General features: G+C 37.0%; 1 protein-coding gene across 6 annotated transcripts; it reads left to right on the plus strand.

Annotated features, from left to right (window-relative positions):
* Window positions 1–920: 920 nt before the first annotated feature.
* Window positions 921–23,202, plus strand: LOC136237602 (DNA (cytosine-5)-methyltransferase 3A-like). Of its 6 annotated transcripts, XM_066027828.1 has the most exons (24): window positions 921–1,015; window positions 1,127–1,203; window positions 2,322–2,350; window positions 2,558–2,633; window positions 4,034–4,475; window positions 6,296–6,571; window positions 8,438–8,539; window positions 8,726–8,933; window positions 8,986–9,192; window positions 9,417–9,623; window positions 11,115–11,156; window positions 11,802–11,881; window positions 13,015–13,062; window positions 13,403–13,467; window positions 13,728–13,914; window positions 15,089–15,173; window positions 15,229–15,305; window positions 15,745–15,810; window positions 16,858–16,948; window positions 20,477–20,625; window positions 20,833–20,918; window positions 21,092–21,176; window positions 21,867–21,988; window positions 22,759–23,202. In XM_066027828.1, the coding sequence occupies exons 4-24, from the start codon at window positions 2,626–2,628 to the stop codon at window positions 22,931–22,933; spliced, it is 2,808 nt and encodes a 935-aa protein (XP_065883900.1). In that variant the 5' UTR covers window positions 921–1,015; window positions 1,127–1,203; window positions 2,322–2,350; window positions 2,558–2,625; the 3' UTR covers window positions 22,934–23,202. The 6 variants fall into 6 exon arrangements, with proteins under 6 accessions (XP_065883900.1, XP_065883883.1, XP_065883908.1 ...); XM_066027811.1 differs by lacking the exon at window positions 2,558–2,633; XM_066027836.1 differs by lacking the exon at window positions 2,558–2,633 and having other exon boundaries at window positions 21,897–21,988.
* Window positions 23,203–26,449: the final 3,247 nt, after the last annotated feature.

The following is a 26,449-nucleotide window of genomic DNA, read 5'->3' on the forward strand; positions in this document are numbered from 1 at the left end:
CTTTAAACATGATCTATTTATATGGCACTCCCACAAGCTAATAAACAGAAAGGCACTGACAAATTTAAGTGTTACTCAGTGGGCAATCCACAGAAATCTACTAGGGATGCAATATGGTGCTTGAATGATTGATACAGACCTATGTACACTAAAATGGAGCCAGGAAATTTGACTATAAGGGAATTCCTACTATGACAATGTAATGCTTAACAGTTATCACTGTATGGGTGTTCTTCAGTATATAGTGGGGAATATCAATCAATTTAAAAGACTGGCGGCATCTAAAACAACCAATCCATTGTACCCTGCAACACTCGTGAACACTTGTACTATTTTGGTACTTGCACAGCCACGAGTCCATAAAACTATAATGACTTCTTGTCACCAGCACCATAATTTGATAAGCCATGTCGCTTGAAAGTGAGGGCTGAACATGTATTACCATGCAAAATTTGTACGTCACAAATAACTGCGTATAACACATGTGTTTGTGTATCGATGCAGTGCACCTCAATAATATGTGTGTTAAATAATGTAGCTATCGTGATAATTATAGTGCAACTGGTAATATAATTATTAGTTCTCATAATTATTTTTGACACACTAACTCATTTGCAGTGATCATGTGTTAGGTGCTCATGAACACCTCAAAATGGACTAAAGTTTTTCACCTTGTAATTGGCAATATAGCTACGTACTACAGTAACACATCATGATTGGCAGGTCAGCAACAAACAAGCAGCTTATACACTGTTTTAACACATCAGCCATGAAAAATATCATCATAGGGCACTACTGCTGAAAAACAGTTCATAGAACTGATGCGGTTACCCACTAATCAGTAGACAGTACAAACATCATCTGCTGAACCCCTTGGCAAGTAACTCCCACGCCATATTCTGTAACGCGTATCCGGAGAACAGCTACACCTGTACATATGTATCACCTCACTTTTGCTGCACCTCACGTGGGCTGACCGGGAAAAGACACGCGGCCACTGTAGAACAGTAAAGGGGTGAGTATGAGATCGTGCTAATGTACGTGTGAATTATGTTCGTCTTTGTGCCATCCAAATTCTGTTTAGTTCAGCCCATTCTCTATTGTTTCTCATCTGTTTTCATTGCAGGTACTAGAAATTCCCCGCGGGATGGTGGAAAACTAACACCTAGAGACATCCTTTATTTACCCTCTATTATGAACAAGGTGATTAAGTGTTGTCAACGTATGAAGTATTGCATGTTGGTGAAGTATAACCTCTTTGTTCCTTTGAATTGTAGTCGTGTAAATGCTCGCCCTAGTACTCTGGGTGTGTGGCGGTGGTGTGGCTTTCCAATTTTAAAATGAATATTGGCGAGAATTTGTGTGGCTTTGTAAACCAGGACTTTGCATGTAAGAGTGGTGCAGTGGACCCCGTTAATGTGGACACTTTAAATTAGGACGCCTGTTTAATCAGGACGCTTGTTAATGATCTCAAAATATAGCTGAACTTGTAAACTGACCTGAAAATCAAGACACCTTGGTAATTGGGACATTTGGTTATTTCAAGGTACAGTATGTGATGTGGTGTGCATATACCACCTAACATATGTTTACTGTATAGAGCACAGTATGTTAGATCAAGAGTACACAAAATATTATGGTAGGAAAGTACACTTGGTTAGATGTACATAAATTTGTTGAAGCACCCTTAGCAGATTGACCTTGTTATAATTGTCACACAGTTGCTTTGTGTGTAAAACATTAAACTGTAAACACTTGAGCACATCTACAAAGGATCAAAAGCAGACCTATAAGCAGATGAGTGTGACAACTCTCAGACTCCCAACTGTTAATTGCTAAAACACATAAAGGAACTCAGTGAAAAACGCTGTGCTGTACACACAGACACACAACTGCACATGAAGACACACCTCACTACACAAAGTGATGCAGTTATTTCTTAATTATGGTAAGGGTTGCTAGTATGGTCTCATTAGAACCCAATAGTTACAGGTGGCAACTCATTAACTGTGCTAGTATGGTCTCGTTAGAACCCAATAGTTACAGGTGGCAACTCATTAACTGTGTGCTTGTGTGTGTGCCTCAGTCAGTATGGTATAATGATGACTACTATTCTGGCCACATCATAGGGACACTTCATATCATGCCCTTTCTAGTTTAGATATTATCTCATTGTTACAATAATTTTTTTCTCAGCAATCACATCGTTCTGTGTATGTGTGTTTGTGTTTGCGCCAGTGTGGAAGTGCATAGCAAATGTGTGTTTGTTAAAGGTGTAGCATTGTATGTATAATAATTCATTGATACTATAATGTACACAGTCTGATGGGCCATTGACCTCAGATCATATGTAAGTTATCACTGTACTTTTAATGTGATGTTGTTTGTGTGCACATGCTATTCAGATGTTCTTTATAATCGTGACTCTTTTGTTATGCATTACTAGTGTGTGGTTTGTGTATGCACATACAAACATAGAACTAAACTCACTCACACATTACACACACAATGCAGTGAATGCATGTACTGTGTGTTGTGTGTTTTTGCATGTGTGTAGGTGTGCTGTGTCATGTATTGGGTCCTTCTCTACATACATGTTGATGATGCCGGAGTGTGATTGTATGCATGTACTAGTACGTGTGTGGTGTGTGTGTGTGTGTGTGTGTGTGTGTGTGTGTGTGTGTGTGTGTGTGTGTGTGTGTGTGTGTGTGTGTGTGTGTGTGTGTGTGGTAACAATTTTGCCTTAGCTCAAGATGGCGTTAGACTACGCATCAGTCCCAATTACTAATTTAATAATATTATGATGTAAAATGACATCACGTGTTGTGGACTATTAGATAGAAGCTAAAATATTGCATCATAAACAATTTTTTGTGACATACTGCATGAGGAGTGGTGATTTTGTATGTTTCAAAGGATTTGTTATATACTTCTACCCAATTTGTTGCTTCTTTCACTGACTAGTTGTCCCGTGGACTGTGAACTTCCATATATCTGTTGTCCAGCATTTTATTGCGTATGTGAACTGGAATCTGATAATGTTCATGTTTGGAGGGCCATTTTATCTGTATGATTCTGTAGATGTTCAGCCATTTGCTAAGTGGTGGTAGTGTTCCTACACGCAGGGTTGTAGATGAGACTATATAACTAGGAATGGGACCAAAGGAGGTAAAGAAATTAGCTTTTTGTATAATTGGTAGGCTGATGTTTTGGATAGGTAATCAAAATTGCTACCTTTGGAAAATATATTATCCTTGTAAATAGATAAGAAGAATTAGCAGTCTTACATGTATGCCTAATGCATTATTTACCTGCTACTATAAGAATTTAATACTATTGCTAGACTTTGAATGATTTTCAGCAGTAATGTGGTACCACAATGCCTGGAGACAACTATATGTGCTTTTCTCTTCTCATAGTTATGTAGCTGTACATTTGTACTGTTCACTTTGTCCATTATAAATTATTGTGTAAAGAGCATTTATATTACTATTGTGTTTTGAACGTGCACTAGTCCAATATTGGCATTGTCCTGATACTATATTTGTTACTCTAATTTTCCTGTAATGCCTGTAATCCATCTACAAATACAACCCAGTGCTTTGTACTAGAGCTGTACAGTACTGTCGATGATACTACCCGGTATCGTGATAACCAAGTGACAATACTCTACTGAAAGATTTGGTATCGTGGATATCAATTTTGCAATAAAACTAGATAGTTGGTGATGTTGGGTCACATTTTTGATTGGCTTGAGTCAAACATTTTATCTAGGATTCTATTAATATATGCGTTAAATTATGAAAAAAAAAAAAAAATTGTATGTGCGGTCATCTCGTGTAGATCACATCATGTGTAGTATTGATGCCTAAGTATATTGTGATAACTTAAGTATGGTATTGTGATACACAGACTTGAGGTGGTATCGCACAGCTCTACTTTTTAATGGACGAAATAATTATTGCTTGTATACTACTGTAACAGTGTATTGACCTTCTTGTATGATACTGTGTATCACCCTTATTGTTGTCAGCTGTTTAACTGTTAGAGAAGGCAAAGAATCTGAAGTGACTATATCCCACAGTATACAATACATTCCTAATATTAATATGCATCAAGAGCAGCCATTTGGGTACAATTCGGCCACATCTGTAACAATGGCATCAGGCATTCAAGATTGCAGTCTGATCACACCCCCTGACACACCCTCCCCTGAGGCCAATAATCACCTTTCAGAAAGATTTGGCGAGCCGAGGCGATACAGCTCCCGTGAACACAAGCAGACAACCTTTTTTAATCCTTTGGACGTTGATCCTAGTAATGCCGACAATAATCCTCGCAAGAGAAAGATCAAGTTGATAAGTGGTGGTGCCATTATGTCTACCTCTCGGAGAATGCTCACATTTGAGGCTAGTGAACCACAGGAAGATACAGAGTCAGACAATACAAATCCCTTGACAGAAGAAAATTTAATGGTTAGTGTGTATTCATATATCCATGTTTGTGTGTGCACCGTATATTAGGGAATATGCTTTATTTGGTAGCTAGAACATATCAAATACCTTTAAGTTAAGGACTCAATAAAAAAGAGCAGTATGTGTAATTGTAATTTAGAAGTCTATATGTTCTCAACAGTTCAAGCTGGCTCCGTGCATTTTTATTTCTAATACCTTCATAGCATCGGCGTTTATCAGTATAGAGATTAACACTTTCTCACAAACGTTTTAATCAGAAACCAGCCTCACTATACTTTCATGGCACTTTGCCAGTATTGGTTACATGTGGTCAAGCCCTAAAAGTGATTACAGTTGTGAACCGAAATTCTTCCAATGGGTTGCCACACAGATTTTAAAAATAATGCACACATTTTTGTTCAGTGGATTTTTCTATTGATTGACTGATTTACTGTACTATTGCAGGGCTACACGTATACAGGCTTGATTTTTCTGTTAAAGCCTGATAGGTACACTTTTGGCATACCACAGTGCGGTTACAATGTACGTATCATCATCATCTTACTATTTTGTACAATTTCTTTTTGCTGACAGTGCAAGGTGTCTATTTTGTGGTAGCATGTTATGGCTTCCCTGTGCTGCAACTGACTAGCTATCAAGTTTATGATAGTAATTGTCAATATTTTGTGCAGATATACTAGTGAACATGTAATTCCTACTTCAGTCTGTATTAGTGCTGAGTGATTTTGGACAGTACGACATTGTTACTTGATATTGCTGTATAACTATATTATTGATATATGCCTTAGTTAGATGACATTTTATACCTCTATTACTAGAGCCAGATACAAAAGTACAGAATTGTTGGCAAGTTGATTATTGTACACCAGTCCATATCCCTTTAATATGTACACTTTTCATAGAAATAGTGAAGCTTAAATATAAAAGAATGTTTTTTTTAAATCCATGGTATTTCGGAAATTAGGCGGTATCAAAAATAGATACCGTGGTTTAATACTTGGTATATTGCCTCAGCACTAGTCTATACCCATGACTGAATTAGGGATTAAATGTCCACTAGTATGTCTGCAGGTATAGGCAACCTCCGATAATTGTTTGTTTATTATTCTAATCAAACTTGAAATTCCTAACATTTTCGTGTACAGTACTTGCTAGGAAAATGTCCACTGGGAGAGGCATACACAGTGTACATATATAGAACAGCATGACATTAATTAGTAAATATCCACGTGGATGGTGTACTGGTTAAAGGAATTTGGTTGTAGATTGTGAAAAGATTTGATAATTCTTTCATTGTTTTTATTGTTTAGTTTATCGTGGTCATGTCTCCATGCAGCTAGCCAACCCAATATTAAAAAGGCTATTTTCACTTGTGACCAACTGGAATAAAACAAATAGCAAGCCATCGGTTCATCCATTCATTTTAAGCTTGAAACGTTTTGCTGTCTGTGTCTGCATATGAATTATTAAAAATTGTGGTGTCATTTAAAAGGTACAGTTTATTGCAATATTAGTTGTATGGGTTTCTTTGCTAGCTGTATATGCTGTTGTGTATATGAATTGTAGTCTTCTTATGTACAAGAAATTACTAGTGTTGCTTGTGATACTATTACCCTTGATTTAGGAGTTGTGTGTTTTTACATACACTTTGCTTTAGTGTGTACAGATACAATAATCATTCAGGTATAGTTAGCATGTACTATGTTTTCCAACTATGAACCCACGCTGTTGTGTCCTAGGTGTTTATAGCAATGAAACAGCTGTGGGGTTCATGATTCTGCTCACAACTATGTTTTATGTTATGGTCATTGTTTATTCAGGAAGAAACTACAGACAGTGCTGTTGAGGCTCCTGATGATATGGACAACATTGATGTTGTTGCTGTTTCACCGTCAGTTAAATCTGATCACCAGGATGACGATGATCTTGATAATAATGAGGAGGATTATCCAATAAGTACCCTAGTCTGGGGAAAGCTGAAGGGATTTGATTGGTGGCCTGGTAGGATCAGCAGTCATGTGGAGATTGGTGGTATGGAGCCTCAAGATAGTGGAACTTTGTGGGTGAAGTGGTTTGGTGAAAACCAAGTTTCTGAGGTATGAACATATGTAATACAACCATGGAATTAACAAAAAAGGCTACAAGCAATGTAATGTGGTGTTGTGTGTGTGTGTGTGTGTGTGTGTGTGTGTGTGTGTAAGCAATGTGGTGTTGTGTGTGTGTAAGCAATGTGGTGTGTGTGTGTTGTGTGTGTGTGTGTTGTGTGTGTACATGTGTGTGTGTACATGTGTGTGTGTGTGTGTGTGTACATGTGTGTGCGTGTGAGCATATATGTATGCATTTGCATGTGTGTGTGTTCACACATTTACCCATGAGATATGGTGCATCTAGCAAGTGTTGCACGATATACTGAGTATTTAGTTAAGCCGCAGTATCTGTATCAGGATATGGAGTGTTGTTCAATAATATACTACAATAAAGCTTTGCCAACATAATTCTGTCTTGAGTGAAAATGTTTAGAAACTGTACTTTTGCATCTGATCTAGTAGTAGAAGTTTAAAATGGCAAGACATACCGGTATTATAGTTATATACCAAGTTATAATATCATAACATATCAAAACTGTTTAGTACCTGAGTACTGCATATGTGTCTCAGTGTTACACTGGCTAGGTGTGACATGCATATACGTGTTGAAGGATTTACATTTTGTGTGTATGGAGCAATGGTGTTTTGAAAGGTGTGTGGAATAGAAATTACACTGTATTTTATTATTCAATGATAGACACATTGTGTTACCATTCTAACATAATTATGCCTGTGGCGTAATTGTGGTCACTACTTTTATCAGGCCATGTGCCAAAGTTAATTTGACTATCCTATAATTGAAGTGTAGGAGGACTTGAGTGGGCTAGCTGGTGACCATAAAATTTTAATTTGAATTCTATTGTTGCTCTATGTCATGTGTGGTCATGCACTGACAATTAAAAGTCATCTAGTTGTGTGGTGGTTGCCATGGCCAGTGTGTGCATTGGGTCTAGGCTAAGAGCCGGTTCTGTAGACTGAAACAGGTCACCAAAGGTGACCAGACTATTCTGCATTACTGATATCATTGAATATGAAGTGCAGGCTATGTATTAACAAACAAACAAACAAATAAACAAACAAACAAACTGCCATTTTAAGTCTATGCTTCAATACAGATTGAGCAGTTATTAACAAGTGATCGTGTGTAGAGTAAAATAAACTTTGTTGTTTGTCTTATTATTTAAGTGTCCTACTTGATAGTGAGGATCATGTAGGTTTGAGCTTTCTTGCCCAAAAGTTCCACCCAAAACCCAGCATAACTTTTCCTTCACGACAGCTTGGCAGTGTTGGTTAGATATAATCAAACTCAAATGAGACTTCAGAACAATCCCAACACTTTCAAGAAGGTTTCTATGGAATTTTAAAAGTCTGTTTGCCCAATACATCAGCTACGTGTACAGTGCATACATCATGGACCTACATTTGTCCTCCTTTGTGTTTCATCGACTACTGAGTAGGCGTTAATTCATGAATAGCAAATGATTGGAGGGAGGTCACCTATGCGCCTGCAGATATGCTAGTGGACATTTGATTCTACTTCAGTCATGGCTATAATAAGCTATACGAATGAAGTGGGAATTAAATGTCCGCTAGTATATCTGCAGGTATAGGCCTCGCTCCGTAACTTTTTTTCTTGTACATGTGTAATTGGAGTTTCCACATTTTAGGGAATTATTTTTGTAGTATAAATTTAACGTAGTTTTATATGCTTAATAGTATTGGGACTGTGACATATGTACATACTAGAAGGACAGGCGCCTAGTGACTACTGATTCCGAATGTTGGTAGTATTGTTTATTCGTCTAAAAATAATTGTTTGTATGCATTTGATAGTGATACTGTGTGATAAACTATTAATAGAGTGTATTCTGGCAGATGTCCATCGTGAGTCTTGCAGAATTTGGCTGTTTCAGTAAATACTTTATCCCCACCAAGCTGAGAGGTGTTTATAAGAAGGCTGTTATGCAGACACTAAAGGTAACTGTGTTGTGTATTATATGTGTATGTAATAAAAAATTTATGTGTCTTTGGTACATGTCATTCTTGTAACATATGTAGAAACATACGTACGTATGTATGCAAATGAAATATTTTATCGTATATGTTGTGACTGCAAAAAGAAGGATAAATGATAACTATTACCCATGCATGCGTATTAAACAGGAGGTGGCTCGTCGTTGCGGCAAAATGTTTCAGAGCAAGCAGGAGGACAAGTCACAGAGGTCTTACGATGTTAGTTTGCTACAACAAGCAGGGGCAGCAACGATGATGAAGGAGGAGCCCATCGATGATGATACTGAGGCTGACAATAAGGAGGAAGAGGAGGATGATGATGTTGCTACCAGCAATGTCCCTTCCAGTGCTACCAATGGTACTGTGCATGTGCTATGTTGCTGTTTGAGACATGTATATATATTCACTAGATACCACGTCTCCTGATGCTAATATGGATGATATTAAGATTGATGCTAGTAGTAAGAAGCCACCAAAAAGGAAGAAGAGAAAAACACTACGTCGCAACATGAGGGAGAAAAATCTGGTGTACTTGACCCAGCTTGAGAAGGAAATGATTGACTGGGCACTGAATAGCTTCCAGCCTTTTGGACCATCAAACTTTCAGCCAACTGAAAGTATGAGAACTATATACATACTGTTAGGTGCATGTACCAGTGAGCGAATGTTAAAAATAGAGTCAGTCTTGTGCTTAAAACATAGCTCATATGCATACACAGATAAACTACACACATGGACACATTTAGTTTTCTCCTAAATATGTTTGTGCCTCCATACGTATAGTACATTCATGTGCTCTGTAACAGACATACATGTACGTACTTGTTTGGTTACTTGACAGCAAAGACATATCCACTTGTGACAGCCACAACTGGTATTAGCTACAGTGTGGATCATGCACCACTCAGTACTAGTGTGACCTCTGGACCTGGCACAACAGCCACAATAGCCAAGGACAAGCTGAACACTACTAATAATGTCCCTGGGAGTGCTGGTACTGCTGTAACAAAAACTACCACTTGTTTAATACCATCCAAGGCCAATAAAGGTATGGTTATGTGAAGACTTCCAAAAATTAATAGAGTGAAGTCTGTATATTGTACATAAGTATACCTACTTTAACCTTGTGAACCAAGGATTTAGGTATTTGTAGAAGAAATGTGCAAAACTGATTCTAAGATAAGTGGCATATACTATCATCAATGTGATGACCATCATATCGTGATTGATGGAAACTTGTATGTATAATATGGTACAGAAGAACGGTGTCACCAAAATTTTACCATGCGCATGCTTTAATTGGCTAAATGTTTATATGTAAATCGAGCCAAAGATTTACAGTTAGTTAGTTAGTTACTGTAGTTGGAATTGCATAGAGTGTGGATAGTGGAGTAGCATTGAGTCAAGTATGCATGTTTTGAAAACAGCCATGTGTTACTGTGAAATCCCTATAAGATGCGTGCATCATATTGTGTCCCTTAAAATTAGTGCATATACAAATGTTGATTTTATGCTTCGATGGTTTGAGTGCAACATTCGAAGTTTTGGTGAACATTGTATGTAGCTATAGCTACAGTTTGCTAGATATTATGCAGTTGGTACAATTTTGAGTGTATTGTAGCTTAATTCATAGTCATCGTTCTGACTCCTTTGGCAAATGGAATTTCTCGCGTTGATAGTATTGTTTATCTATTTAACAAGATATGGCAGCAGGAGAAAGCACACAACAAGATGTAGCTGCTGTTTAAAAACCTTACAGCAGTATAAATGTTCTTGTCCCAACTGTACTTTACGATTATCAGTGGACGTGGTCACGTGTGCGACATGGCTTTACGAGCTATTTTGAGCTGCTCTCTGCAATGTTAACAATTCGTGGGACACGAGCTAATTAACTTATCAGACACCTAATGGCTTTGCGTACAACCACCTTACATTACTTTCTAGTGGCTCAAGTGTAACTGCCCACAGTGAAAATTGTTCATGGCGTGATGAGCAGTTGGATTCTTGCAGTCTTCTGCTTGCCAAGCATGTGAAAAATTCAAACTTTGCTTATGTCATTCGATTAATGCATCCTTTGAACCATTGAATGAATGCAGTATATTCGTTTATGCACTAAAAAATGTGTGTGTACATATACCTTTTCAGAAGTGCTGACAATATCGATAGTACGGTGCTCACGATGAAAACATCGCTGTCATGGTTGCGATACTACTGTTGTTGGCTTAGCTTCTTGAAAATATTTAACTATGTAATATTTTCTCAAGGCTGTAACAAACATTATAAAATTATCAACTGCCCACGCAGTTAATTAGCTTACAAAAAAACCACCGCAAACCAAGCAAATATTAATCCACAATTGTGTTAATCTTGTTTAGAGTTTATCAATACTACCTGTATACAATATTTGAAACTTTATTGAAGATCATCATTTCTCCAACATCGTGATATTACCATTATTTAGTAATTCTATTCATGATAGTGAATTTCTATTATCATTTTTGGTATGTATTTGTATCAAGTGTTGTGTCTAAATTTTTAGAGAACTTTGCTGCTGTAGCAGAGAAGAAGTTGAAGATTAATGGTATATAGTACACGTGTATTCTGCTGTATGTTCATGCATCTTTTATGTGCAAAATGTGTCCTGTGTGGCTGGATTTACGAAGAAAGCTACTTTTGACTTATCCTGTCTGCTTTAGGAGGCAATGCTATTCCCAACCTTAAAGATACATGTCAAGGCACAGTAATAGTATATTTTGGTAGCCTTGGCCAATTTATATGGTGTAGGTGTACTAACTGCTGGCTTGGATTTCTCTCACATGCATGCACACACACACACACACACACACACACACACACACACACACACACATGCACACACACACACACATGCACACACACACACACACACACACACACACACACACACACACACACACACACACACACACACACACACACACACACACACACACACACACACACACACACACACACACATGCACACACACACACATGCACACACACGCCGTACGCACGCACACACACACACGCACACATGCACATATTGCTACCAAACATATTTACAACTTTGTACACCTGCATAATAATAATGTTATATGGTAGTTAACACCATGTAATTAATACTGTTTGTGTGTAGAAGACCCATCTTTCACAATTCCAGCCACATGTTTATACATATGTGTATTATTTGAGTTCATTTGTACAGAAATTTGCATATCATGTGGTAGTGTCGCAGTGGTTGCTAACCATCCATTGTTTGAGGGTGGTCTCTGTAAGAAATGCAAGGTGAATGATTTTAATGCATGTTAAAATGTTATGTATTTGTAATGTGTGACCCGCTGAGCAAAAACTTAAATAATTTTCTCAAACTTATTTTAACAAAACAGTTGATTTGTATATACTGTTCAAATTACAGACACTTTTAAAATCAATTATAGGTCAAAATGTTACAGGCTATGACATGTTCACTACGAACTAGGGAATTTGTCGAGGTATAGTTTTTGGCCTATAATCACCCATGCTTCCACGCAACAAGACTGTTGTAGCTTAGAAATGACCCCGATAAAGTTACCTTTACCGTAACATAAACAAAACACAATGTTCTTACATGAAGAGGTGACTATATTGTTGGAGAGGTGACTTCCAAATTGTCCAGTTTTTGTGCATAACATGGCAGTGGCTATGGTCTAGTCATCTGTACTTAAACAACTGGTGGTAGGTTTCCATCATGGCTTAATTCATCGGCGATTATTTTGCACACCTCCTTCTGTAGTTTTTCCTCTAGAGCTGCACCACTTCTTGAGCTTGGGAAGTATATCGATATCTCAGTGTTTTTATGCCATAGTGCCCTGTCATGGCTGTTGATGCTTCACTCCCTTGCTTATATTTTTACAAAGCTTTTCTATGTGCTTTATAAGCTTAAAATTTCATCTAATACCACAACAACAGCAGAATCCACCATCACAATAAGATCTCATGCGAATAACATTTTAGTTCTATTTGCAAGAACAGGCACTTATCAGGACTCGTTCGGACCTAATGCTTGTAACATCTGGAATAACTTACCTAATCACATCAAAGAAATTGCCTGAACAGTTTAAAAACCAATTATAATTGCATAAATGCCCCCCTCCCCTGTGTAAAGTCTTCGCTTATGAAGTTGACACAGTAATAATAATAAATAAATAATAAAATTGGTTATACGTAGCTATATAAGTCTAATAAAACTCATGCAAAGGATCATTATTTAGTTGTACTGTCATATTATGCTAATTGGTTTGCTGTAGTATTGACTCACAGCCACCATTACAGCCTATGGGTATAATTTTGTGAACACCTCAACATGTAATGCTATAGGACTGTAATCTGTTTTTTCTTGGGATGTTCATGTTAACATTTTATTTGTATACCATTTTTAGGAAAGCTTCATGGAGTGTGTGTATCTGTTTGATGATGATGGATCACAGGTTGGTGATAATGTCACTGTCTTGTGGGTGTGTACAGTATGTGTGCGTGTGTGTGTGTATGTGTTTGTGCTTTGTCGTGCAGTGTGTGTCATGTAGTGTAGCGCGTGCGTGTGTGCGTGCATGCATGTATGTGTGTCGTGTAGTGTAGCGCGTGCGTGCGTGTGTGTGCGTGCATGCATGTATGTGTGTCGTGTAGTGTAGCGCATGCGTGTGTGTGTGTGCATGCATGCATGTATGTGTGTGTCTGGGGAACTTTATTGAAAGCCTCAATGAATGGATTATCATGTTTTGTAAACCTGGTACTGTATGTACGCATTTGTGCCTGTTTTATTCCTTGTAGATGTATTGTACAATATGCTGTGGTGGAGATGAGGTGTTCATGTGTGATGCTCCAAACTGCTCAAAGTATGATACTGTTTGTGTTGTGTTTAGTAATAATTGGTGTCTTAGAAGTAACACAACCAAGTTTGTTGTAACATTGTACGTAATCTGCAACATTTTTATATCTACACCTGTACCCAATTGTTTTGGGTTGGACCAGTGGCCTTTAAAGTAGATAACATCATAACATCACTGACTTGTATTGTTAGAATATATAGCATTGCAAGGACACACAGTATATATGATGTCACTTGTATGTTAACGTCAACACTCCCATTGTACAGGGTCTACTGTGGAATGTGTATTGAACATTTGTGTGGGAAGGAGGAGTTGCAGAGAGTGCAGGAAGCTGAGACGTGGGAGTGTTACTTGTGCTCTCGTGACTACTTCAAACTTGGCTTGCTCTGCAAGAGAGATAACTGGCTGGACATGTTAAAACAACTCTTCAGCAATGACTACGAAGTGCAATATGTACGTCCTAAAAGTATTGTCTTATAATCTATATGTATGTTTACACAGAGTCAAATACACCCTTGAATTATGTTACTTACAGTGTATAGTACGTGGGCTAATTTTGAAGTGATCATAGAAGTAGTAAAATTAGAACTTCAAAGTTCTTAAATTTCGAAGTGTATGTTTAAAGTCCTGGTCAATAAATGGAATTTTTACGTCAGAAATTACTAAGATGTACTGTATGCTTACCAAAACTTAGTTCCTGATGGGATAATCCTGTTCCAGACAAAAAGTCTAAGGAGTCTCGAGTGGGTATATTCTTATCAGCAGCCAGTTTGGCAGTTTGGTCATACCTCTGCTAGAAAAGCAGCAGATGACATTGATTCCAACAATAGCCATTTTGGATCAGCTGTTTACTGGCTATTAGGGCTGCAACGAATGTCAAATTTAGTATCTGGAATTCTGAAAATATGGATGCCTCAATGAACGAATACCAAACTATTTGGTAACATTTTGATTAATGCAAAAGTGCTAGAATTCAGCTACATATTGCCACATACATCGCCACTTTCTCTCTGAAATATATGTAAAATTCATGGTGATTGTCTTTATGATCAATTTTACATGAAGAACAGTCCATGTAGGAAGATAGCTGGTAACCAACACCATTACCACTGTAAACACTTGTAATTTACTAATAAACAAATATCCAAATGGTAAATTTGGTATCTGGATAAAATCTAATGAACGAATATCCGAATGAGTCAAATGCTTTTTTGACTATTGACTTGAAGTAGTGATATCACACTGTTTAACTGTTACAATACTACAGCTAAACTTGTCTCCATGCTAAAGTGTTAGATGTCATGAATGTTGAGTTGCAGATTAAAAACTGTTGCAATTAAATTTAAAAAGGAAGTAAAGTTCCATAGATAAAAGTAGTGAAACAAGTTATATCATAATGAATGGCAGTACAGAGTATTACAACAGCTATACAGGATTTTCATGTTATCACCATCAATCCAATGCCATAGTAGGGATTTTCCCACACAGCAATACCATCATTCATCATGATTTCTCTTGTTTCAGTACATTTTATTGCTGGAACCCCTACGATGCTGCGTCGGTCCGCTGTGCACTTAATACATTCATACTTCCATCTGATCTTCTCATGCAAACTTTATTATTTTAGGATCCGCCGGAGTTCATTGCACCTATACCTGCTGAAAAGAGGAAGCCAATCAGAGTTCTTGCACTGTTTGATGGCATAGCAACAGGTACCGTCACATTGTAAACTGTACCAGTTAGTTAGTACACATTTTGGTGGTACAGGAATGCAAGTGCTTAGGGAACTGGGCATTGAGGTCGATGTCTACGTCTCATCAGAGATTGATCAGGATGCTGTTAAAGTTAGTTAGCTAGTTATGGTGTACTTTGAAATTTGTGAAAAATAATACAGAAGTCTTTTAACTATGTATTTATCGTACAGGTATCTTGATGTGCAAAACTAAATATATATAGAGATAGCTAGTTAACTGTGGCAGATGTTTTTAATGAGGTGTGCACAAAGGCTGGCCATGATAGCGCACCTTGTTTCCTGATTGCTTGTGTTTGTTTGAGTGTATATTTGTTTGTTTTTCCGCACCCGCATGAGCTAAATGGCTTATGCTAATAGCAGCCTGTATATGTGAGTGATTGCTGCACAGAACCAGTATAAACCTTCCCAGTGTGTAAGCTTTCACTTTGAGGTAGTTATGCAAGTGTGGTGTATTAGTCTCCACTAGCTAACATGTACAGTTACACACAGTGAGATATAGGCAACAGCAACATAAACATTATTTTCATTAGGTTGTTTGTGTCAAGCACAAGGCTGTGAAGCATATTGGAGATATTGAGATGATCACTGAAAAACAGGTGTGCTATATATAGTATGTAGACGTTGAGCTGGATCCTCAAAAATATTTAATAACTCATTGATGCAATTATACACATGATTTTGAAATTTGGCTCATTTGTAGCACAGTTTGACCCGCTAAAAATTTTTCATTCAAATGTCTGACACGGTATTTATAGCCAATCAAATTTTTCACCATACATTGCCTATAGGGAAGCCGCAAAAGTACACCGTCCATTACAGTCCTTTCCCGAACTTGTAATGGAGCCAAACCACACAAGTCTATTGTTGACACCTTTGCTGTCGCCACTTATCATCTGGTTGGCTGAAATATTAACTCTCTTGAGGAAAAACTGACTTAATTTTTAGCTTTTTTCAGGATCCAGCTCGACTTGTACATACTATATTTCTCTAAATAGCATAACTGTGTATTTGTTGTATGCTATTGTATAAATTGTATAATACTGTACTTTGTTGTTGTGTGTGTGTGTGTGTGTGTGTGTGTGTGTGTGTGTGTGTGTGTGTGTGTGTGTGTGTGTGTGTGTGTGTGTGTGTGTGTGTGTGTGTGTGTGTGTGTGTGTGTGTGTGTGTGTGTGTGTGTGTGTGTGTGTGTGTGTGTGTGTGTGTGTGTGTGTGTGTGTGTGTGTGTGTGTGTGTGTGTGTGTGTGTGTGTGTGTGTGTGTGTGTGTGTGTGTGTGTGTGTGTGTGTGTGTGTGTGTACATGTATATGGTAGCAGCCTTGTTTTAACAATTAAACTGAGTTTTGTTAGCTGTAGTAATGCAATCATACGTTTAAGCTTTTGTGGCTTTGTATATGCACCATAACAGTGTATGCATGTCTTGTGCAACTGCTGGTCTTTATTCAGAAGCTTGCATTTACTTGTGTCTGGCTTTAATATACACATTAATATAATTGCCTCAAGATAATGGAAAATTGGGTATGCATCTGATTTATGGGAGGCTCTTCACTTTATTGCATTGAGCGATACAAATTTTCTGTAATATATTCCCTGGTAGCTATAGTATAAAATGTACAAGGGCAATAGTTGATTATTTTTTTTACACAGGTCTTGGAATGGGGTCCATTTGATTTAGTTATTGGAGGAAGTCCCTGCAACGACCTATCTATTGTTAATCCTGCAAGAAAAGGCATTTACGGTAAGTTATTTGTAGTGTGTTTGGTAATATAATTTGGAGAAATTTTTCAGTTTGCAACAACAATATACATGTAGCCTTTACATGTAATATGCAATAAATTAATATTGCGAGTATTGCAATATCAGTACACATGTTTGCATGTTGATTTTGTGTGTGATCACAGAAATGCATTTTGCTGGTGTAGTTATGTAGGCTGGTAGTTTACCAGTTTCTAGACTCTTCAGACTTGTTATTCAACAGTGCTATGGACTTTTAGCTGGTAAAATCCATGAAGTTAGTTTAATACTTTGTACAAAAATTTTGCTGTAACTTATCACGTCTATAAGCAGCTATTAGATAGAGGTACACTGTTACAAGTGTATTGTACTGTATTGTACTTCATTACTTGTGACACTTAGCACTTTATTTCGGTGATGTGTTTTATATATATAAGAACACTCATCTATTCAATATTGTTCACACACTTTAGTTGAAGAATGCTTAACACATTGGTACACACTACAGTATAGCTCAGTTACAGGGTAACAGCTGATTGTGTTTTTGAATGCGAGTAAATCAATGGGAAAATGCAGACGAAACATGAGCAATCTACATGTTTTTGCATCTGCACATTGCAAGCGTCCATGCTGTTTACTATGTAATTTGGATATATATACATATTGGACCTAGACAATAGATTAACTTCAATGTTTCCACATTACACAAGTTCCGCTATCGCGTATTTACATACATACATACATACATACATACATACATACATACATACATACATACATACATACATACATACATACATACATACATACATACATACATACATCAGAGTACAATATAACAGTCGGCCATCGGCCATTTTCCGACCAAGTGATGCTGTTGACCGATCAATGTAGCCGTTGGTCGGCCATTTGTACAGATCAAATTTTTCACAACTGTAATTCTTTATTATTAGCCTTTATAACATGGATTATTATAGTTATTATTATTGTCGTATCGTTACCTTTCCTTACCGAAGCTATTTAATCGCTGCATAAAGTCCCATCGAAGCATCAACTCAATGTGCATGCGTAAGCTAGAGCACTGCACCTTGTGTTTACCGCAATTATCGATTGTCGGTTACAGTCGATGTTGTGAAGAAGCCATCACTACACTGCTACACGAGTGGCGCTTTCCAGGAGAAGAAAAGAAAGTAATGTTTGTGAAGTGGAGGTATGATATTAAGTATAAGATATGGCCATTTCATGGTTAGAATGTGTAGAGAATGTACTGGCTGGAGAGAGTGGAATAAAAGTCAGTGATACTGAACAGTGTTCTGCACACAGCAAGTTCGAGAGTAAGTTTTGATCTATGGCTCAGTATTCACAAGAGAAATAGCTAGTTGGATAGTTATAATTCAATCTGTGCTGACTCAACACCACTTGTAACAAAGTATTTAGCCCAGCTAAGTCTACAAACTGGCTGTACAATACATTGATTCGTAGATTTTGTTTTGTAAAATATGTATGCAGCAATACAAATTTTGTATATGTATTACTAATAAACACAATTAATTCTGTGTAAAATGCATGTGCATAAAGTTCAGTGATATGTAGCTGAAAGTGGTCTCAGATTCTATCTTACAGTGATCCTTTTTCAAAAATTTCCTGGGGGGACATGCCCCCAGACCCCCCTAGAAGGCTTGTGCTTCGCACTGCGGTGGTACACCTCTATCTTATGGCCATGCAATTTCAGATATGGCCAATCAAATTTACTTTTGATTGGCCATTCTGTCAGAGCAATAATTTTTCCTTATATTGTACACTGCATACATACATACATACATGCACATACATACATACATACATACATACATACATACATACATGCACATACATACATGCACATACATACATGCACATACATACATGCACATACATACATGCACATACATACATACATACATACATACATACATACATACATACATACATACATACATACATACATACATACATACATACATACATACATACATACATACATACATACATACATACATACATACATACATACATACATACATACATACATACATACATACATACATACATACATACATACGCATGTAACAGTGTACTGGTCATACATACCTGTATATCAGCATCAGATATGTATGTATGTATGTATGTACAGTACATAATGTACATTACTTACAGTATAAAACTGGTTCTGGTGGCTATCATACAGTAACTTATTGTATGTACATGCAGTATGTGACTGGATCCCTGCATGATTCAAATTCCATTTTATTACATTTTTGACAAGAAGAAGAGCAAAACAATTGATTTGTACAGAGCCCATATGGGGAAAAAATTACAGGCGTTTGTTAATCGATCATAAATCTCTCGATTACAACAGGCTACAGATTTGGGACTTGTGTCATTTTATTCACCATGAACTGGGATATTCATTAAGATATAGTGTTTGGCCTAAATACACCCATACTTGACGGCTGTTCATTCTTAGAAATGGCGACGATAAAGTTATGTTTTACTGCAACGTAAGCAAACACATGTAACACATGTTGTTTCATGGTACAGAAACAAAACAAAAATATTCTTACTCTCCATGAAGAAGTGAATCCATTGGTATGTTAGATATTTCAATTTGAGTCTTCCTTCATCATTTACTGAAGCAATTAAAACATGCATAAAATCTTTATGTAGCACACATTTTTTACCTAATGTATTTCAATGGCATTTATCTCAACAGGAGCTTATGAGCCGCCGAAGGCTGCGAAGGAGCATGAAACTCGGTGCCATCACAATCCAAATTACGTCACATCATTTGAAATGAATTGGATACGACACACACGAATATTATGTAATTGGCATGCGTCAGAACGCCCCAGCTGAGGTGGAAGTGAAGACCAGTTCGAAATGCTAGAGGGCGCCTAACCAGTGTTGGAGAGGAGTACGCTTCACCGTCGCCATGGGTCACTGCCAGTCGCCTCCCTGTACTTCTTCTGTGATGCCTTGGTGTTCCCTCATTGTTGAAGCGTGACACGCTTTGGCGACGGTTCAGTCATGTACTTAGGCCTCCCCGACAATGAACACGGCCCGCTATGGCTGAGCTCGGGATACTACCCCCTTGATATTTCATCACGCGCAATTCCATATATGGCTTCCAATAACGAGATTTTGGTTTCCTTATAAGGAAACTAATCGGTGAACAATTTGGATTGTGATGGCACCCGGCAGGTAGCGTAAGTTTCATGCTCCTTCAGCGGCTCATAAGCTCCTGATCTCAATAACAGTATTATGCAAACAAGTCAGGCTTTTGCTCAGCTGGTCACAATTAACAGTGTAAATATTGCATCCATTGCGTGTGTATTGCATTTTACTGTAAAAAAAATAGGCTTGTGCAAACATGTGGGATTCTTGCAGTTTGGTCACACAACAAGTCAGCCATTACACATTCTATTGACATTACTACATATGCACAATGAGTGGTATAAATTTTACCTACCATGCTTTTTTTCATGTTTTATAGAGGGTACTGGAAGATTGTTCTTTGAGTTTTTCCGGATACTCTCCTATGCAAAGCCACACCCTGATCACAAACGACCATTTTTCTGGATGTTTGAAAATGTTGTCTCAATGAAGGCACAAGACAAACAGACCATATCAAGATTTTTACAGGTAACATGTACTTGATGGTAGACCATACATTGTGCATACTAGAATACAAGGTATAAACATTTGATAGTACATACACTGTACTACTGATATAATGGAAGTGGTGGCTTACATCAAGGCTTTAAGTATACCATGAACGCATTAACTTGAATGTGGTGCATTTCATTGTGACAAGTTACTAAGTGATACAATGTATCATGTTCTACACAGTGTAACCCGGTGATCGTTGATGCAAAAGATATTTCAGCTGCCCACAGAGCAAGATACTTTTGGGGGAATCTTCCAGGAATGAACAGGTACATTTGTTGATCCGTTTTGTATGCAGATCATTACACTGTTTAGGTCTGTTTATGCATGCTGTATATTGGCTTATTGATTGACCAAAAGTTAATGTATCCTGTTACTGAGAATAAAATGTGTGTGTTGACTTACGTAAGTGCTTGCTACACAGCTGAAAAATTTCATTCAGCACTTGCAGGCCACCTGTACCACTACCTGGGGATCGACTGACATTACAAGATTGTCTGGAAGATAACTGCAGCAGAAAAGCTCAGGTGTGTTGATATATTATTACAGTGACGTAAGAACTACTTGTTTGTGTGTTGAAGTAGTAATCCAGACAGTTTGTGTGAGGATGGCAGATAAACTGACTGTCTGACCACTGTTGCACGCATTTTGTGATCACTGCCAGAATGTTGGTAGAGGCAATTAAATGGCCATGACAACAACAACAACCACCACCACCAATCATTTACACGACAATAGGCTAAATCTGGATAACAGAAACTCTGTATGAAAAGTGCTCTACTTACAGAGCTCTTGACAGTGCTATATAGTAAAGGAAGGAACCTGGTTTTGCTATGGGTTTGTGAATTACCTTCAACAATGCTTGTTTTGCTAAGGCAATTGTTCACTGAGGTGACTGACAAGATTATCATATTTACAGTGTAGTACGATAAGATAATTACATTTTAGGTGTTCATGGAAAGTGTGCAACAGTGAACAGATAATTTACTTTCTGCACCATCATAAACTGTTTGGCATGTGACGTTTACGTAGGTAGTGCGTGCATGTGATGAGCTAAGTGTCTATTACATGCATACAAACTTTTCTTTTTACACACATTGGACTTTTTATGAACATGACATAGTGGCTTTAGTTTCTCAAGTAGTTTTGTTGTTTTGAGAATTTCTTCTGCATGGAGCACCTCTTATAAAGTGGATTAGTGTTGATTCTCATTGCAGTTTGTTAAAATGCGTACTATTACTACAAAGATGAACTCAGTTAAACAAACCAAGAAGGCCATCATGCCGGTCTACATGGAAGGAGAAGGTGGAGATGTACTATGGTGTACTGAGATGGAACGGTGAGCTATATCCACATGTTACTAACTATAGATCCTTTGCAGGGGAGCTGCTGCCTTAGCAACATCCGCCATCTTGGAGTATAACCCATTCTTGCAACCCTGATAGCGTCAGCTTCTACAAGAGTAAAACAGTACCAGTATGTAGAACTGCTTCTTCTGCATTCTATGATAAAGGATGACCAGTATATGCTCGTTCCTACGCTATCAGCATTGCGCAATGGGTTGTATGGCGGATGTTGCTATGGCAGCAGCTCACCTGCAAAGGGTCTATACAGACTGACGCAGTTTATTTTGCACGCACATGTAAGTGTCTAGCTGTATGAGACTCAGGAGATCACTTTATTCTCCCATCTTTTTGTATCTGGCGTTATGTATATGTGCAATGCCATTGCTTTGGATCAGCTGTTGAGGTCAAATAAATTTGTGACCAGCTAAGTAAAACCCTATCATTTTCACACATTAATCTGTTGCTTTTCTAGTATCTATTGTAACAAAGGAGTGGACAGCCAAAAGTTTCGGCCTTTCATGTAGAATAGTATTGGAGTTATAATACTAGACAGTTTTAACAGCAAGAAGTTAGATTGATGACTAAAACAAGCAACAAATGTTTTTGCACAGTTTATTTCAAAACATTTTTATTACAAAATATAATTTTGTAAAAAGCGATAGGTTTTCAATCCGTGTGTATAGTATTAAAAATACCAAAATACTAGTAAATTATCATGTAATTATTAGTAATCTAGTAATTGTGATTCTTTTTGTCTTCATAGGTTGTTTGGCTTTCCCGACCATTATACTGATGTTGCCAATCTTGGACGATGTGGTCGCCAGAGGCTGTTGGGAAAGGCATGGAGCATTCCTGTGATAAGGCACCTTCTATCCCCGCTGAAAGATTACTTCAAATCATCCTCTCCCCTATCAAGTCATGTAGATCATAAAAACTAATTACACCCTTATTAGGTACAAAACAAATAATGTACCCCTTTTAGAATCGCTTAATTTATATTGCTAAATTATTTTAAGTTACGTAATAACTTTTTGTTGATTATCCTTTCCAATTTTTTTTCCATTTTTTATTGACACATGTAACAGCATGCAAATTCCTAGGACAATAAGTAGCTATGCATTTAGTACAAGTATTTCTAATGCCTTATAACTGTGTGGTCATGTCCATTATTAAGCAATGATTTCAAGTATGATTACTATTAAATTTCTCTTGTATTATGATGATCATGCCAATACTGTATTATAATTAAATGTTGGAGTGTCATTAATGACATGCATCATATTGGAGGTTGGTGTGGTTGAGTGGGTGGGTGAGTGCACGTGTGTAACGGTACTTAATCTTCTGTGTGTCAAAGTAGTATTTTTAGAGAATTTCCTACAAAACTTTATCAGTGGATTCAGGAAAATAGTGATGCCACTGAAGCTGTAAGTTACGCATACATGACCCAATGTCGTCTTAACTTGTTTTATTAGAGTATTGATCTACAAAGATTACAAACATGAAATGCGATGAGCAGTGTTACTGCTCAATGGTACAGCTGTGCTGATTGTCAGAGGTTTACTGTAATAGGTTTAAGGTTTCCAAATACATGCTTCAGATTCATGATGATTGTGCAAGAGAAATGAAAATGCATGTAGCACAATCATTTTTTCATTACCTCTCAACTCAAAATCCGACAAATTGGCCAGTCATTTGTTCTGTAAGGCCAATTTCACCTGTAGACATGTTTTCATGCATGTGCATGTACCAACCTATTTACATGTAGGGCCCCCAGTCATGCATTTTATAATGATTATTAACTGGCTGTTGAATTATAGCTGGGTCCAACAATGCCTAGGCTGGCACTAGGGATAAAAGAAATTTCATGAACTTTAGTAGAGTTTTGTAATAGAAATTGCCCATGCACATTTTTGCTAAAATCCTAATTGAAAATTATGCCGGCATAATCAATGCAGGCCTACTCTAATTACTTGGTAGGTTTTGCCAAATGAGTCAGTTTTGTACAAAGTGACCTACCTAATGTAGCCACCTGCTAAAATTTAATATTGTCCCAGGCTGTCCATTATGATTTTGTTACTTTCTTGTACCAGGTGTGTGTTTATATTACTTAAGCGATTATTGATGATTTTCAGTCAGTTATACCTGACTGACTTATTAGAGTATTATGATCGTGACTGGCCTATATATTTAATTGAGAATCTTATTATTATATATCATGATCAGTATTATTTCCTTGTTCTTGTTTGCTTACTTTTTGTAACATTATAATGACTGGTGAACCCATGCATACCACATCAAAGAAAGAATGGTGCTAGAATTAATAGTTTCATCTGAATGCATGTCCCAACTATCAATTACTGATTCCACATTAATTTGTCAAACTCTCACAAAAAGCATGTGCCATTTCCTTATCTGTCGCAAAAAATAATTTACAATGTAGCTTTTGTAAATAGTTGCATCTTATTTTGAAAAAATTCCTACAAATTAAATGACCAAGACAGTGTAATGCATATAATATGCACAAACACAGCACTGTCATAATATAACTAGCTTACGAGCAGATTGGGAGGGTCCACAGAGATCAAGATAATAAAATAGTATATTTTCTTCCAAATCCAAAGCCTATGTAATGTATATGTACACAAAGGAAAGATAATCAGCTAACAAGCTTACAACAGGTATCCAGTGATTACCACCTTGATTGAACAGTCTGAAAAGATAAGATGTGGGCACATATCATTTGCCTTGTTATCAAACTTTCATTACTCATACTGTAACTTTTTGTGTCACCATCCTATGGCCATGCAAGTTTTAGCTCAGTCTTATTAAACGTGATTAGCAAGTACAGAATTCAAATATTCTGTATTATTAGCTACTGAGATATGACCTGTTATGTGACAAAGTGCAGTTTGTGCCCACATGCCCTTAGGGGTGCGGTAATATAATTTGCTGAAATAATTTTTGCAATGCCAAAATAAGCATTATGAAAGAATTATCAATTTCATGAATGAACGATCGGTATACTTTAATAGAACACTCACCAGATCAAGATACTCTAATAGAACATTCACCTATATACTTCAATAAAACAATCTATCCATTTTTTACATACTAGCTACTCTATTAGAACAATGAAATATCTTGCTTATTAACCATAGAATTTTAGTCAATTCTACATTTCTATTTCAATTTATCGGAGAATAATGCATAAGTTTTGGAGCATAATGCAAGCTTTTTCCAAGAAATTCTGAATAAAATAATGCAAAGAATCATGAGCATAATTACCTCAGCCCTAGCTACATGCCCTATTTTTGCAGGCCCAGTAACAATTATTTTGGTTAGCATTTCCTAGGGTGATGCATGTCTGTCACCTATGAACTTTGGACAAGAATGCTTTGATATAGCACAACTTATTATTGATGTCATTGTCTGAGTGGGTATTGCAGAACAGTTTGCCTGTTCATTGGCTAGTATACTGTATAATAGTATGTACGCGTTGAGCTGAATCCCAAAAACATTTCATAACTCATTGATGTAATTATACACGATCTTGAAATTTGGCTCATTTGTAGTACTGCTTGACCCACTAAAAATATTTCAAAATCTTTACTCAAATGTCTGACATAATATTTACAGCCAATCAAAATTTTCACAATACATTTCCTGTGGGGAAGCCATATAAGTACATCATCCTTTACAGCTCTTTCCCAAACTTGTAATGGAGCCAAACCATACGTGTCTGTTGTTGACACCTTTGCTGTTTCCAATAATCATCTGGTTGGCTGAAATGTTAACTCTGTTGAGAAAAAATCCACTTTCAATTTTTAACTGTTTTACAGGATTCAGCTCAACTTGTACATACTTATAGTCATGGATATCCATTGACAATCTAATCAAGCTGCAGTTAATGCACACAAATTATCAATAATTCATTTGTAATAATGAAAACATCACCATTCAAGTTGTACAGCTTGACTAAAAGCTTTTGCTGCTTCTGTGTAAAACAAACATCTGAGATATTGCATTAATTGTAGCTCCAGCTGCTTATCTCTAGATATCTTACAATGGATTAGTTATCCATTTTGTTTGGCAGAACATACAGTAACTTGACTCGAAAATCTATAAAGCAAAAATCTGAGTAGTACTACAAAAAAACTCTAACATAATAATATAAAATCTCTCAAGTAGTCCAAAAGTTCTCATGTGAAAGTCAGTCTTCGAAGCAGTCAAATTACTTTCAAGTAAAGTTTCTCAAGTTAAGTAGTTACTCACAAATTCAGTCTAAATTTTATCAAGTAAAGTATCTCGAGTTGTCCAAAATCTCTTAGGTTTAAAGCTCTCTAGCAGTGTAAAATCTGTCCAGTGAAATACCCCAATTACAACTAGTAGCTAGATTTTTCTTGAATAAAAGAAAAAGCTTAATAAATAGTATTGGGACTGTGACATGTGTACGT

Source organism: Dysidea avara, chromosome 1, assembly GCF_963678975.1.
Source record: "Dysidea avara chromosome 1, odDysAvar1.4, whole genome shotgun sequence".
Classification (NCBI taxonomy): domain Eukaryota; kingdom Metazoa; phylum Porifera; class Demospongiae; order Dictyoceratida; family Dysideidae; genus Dysidea; species Dysidea avara.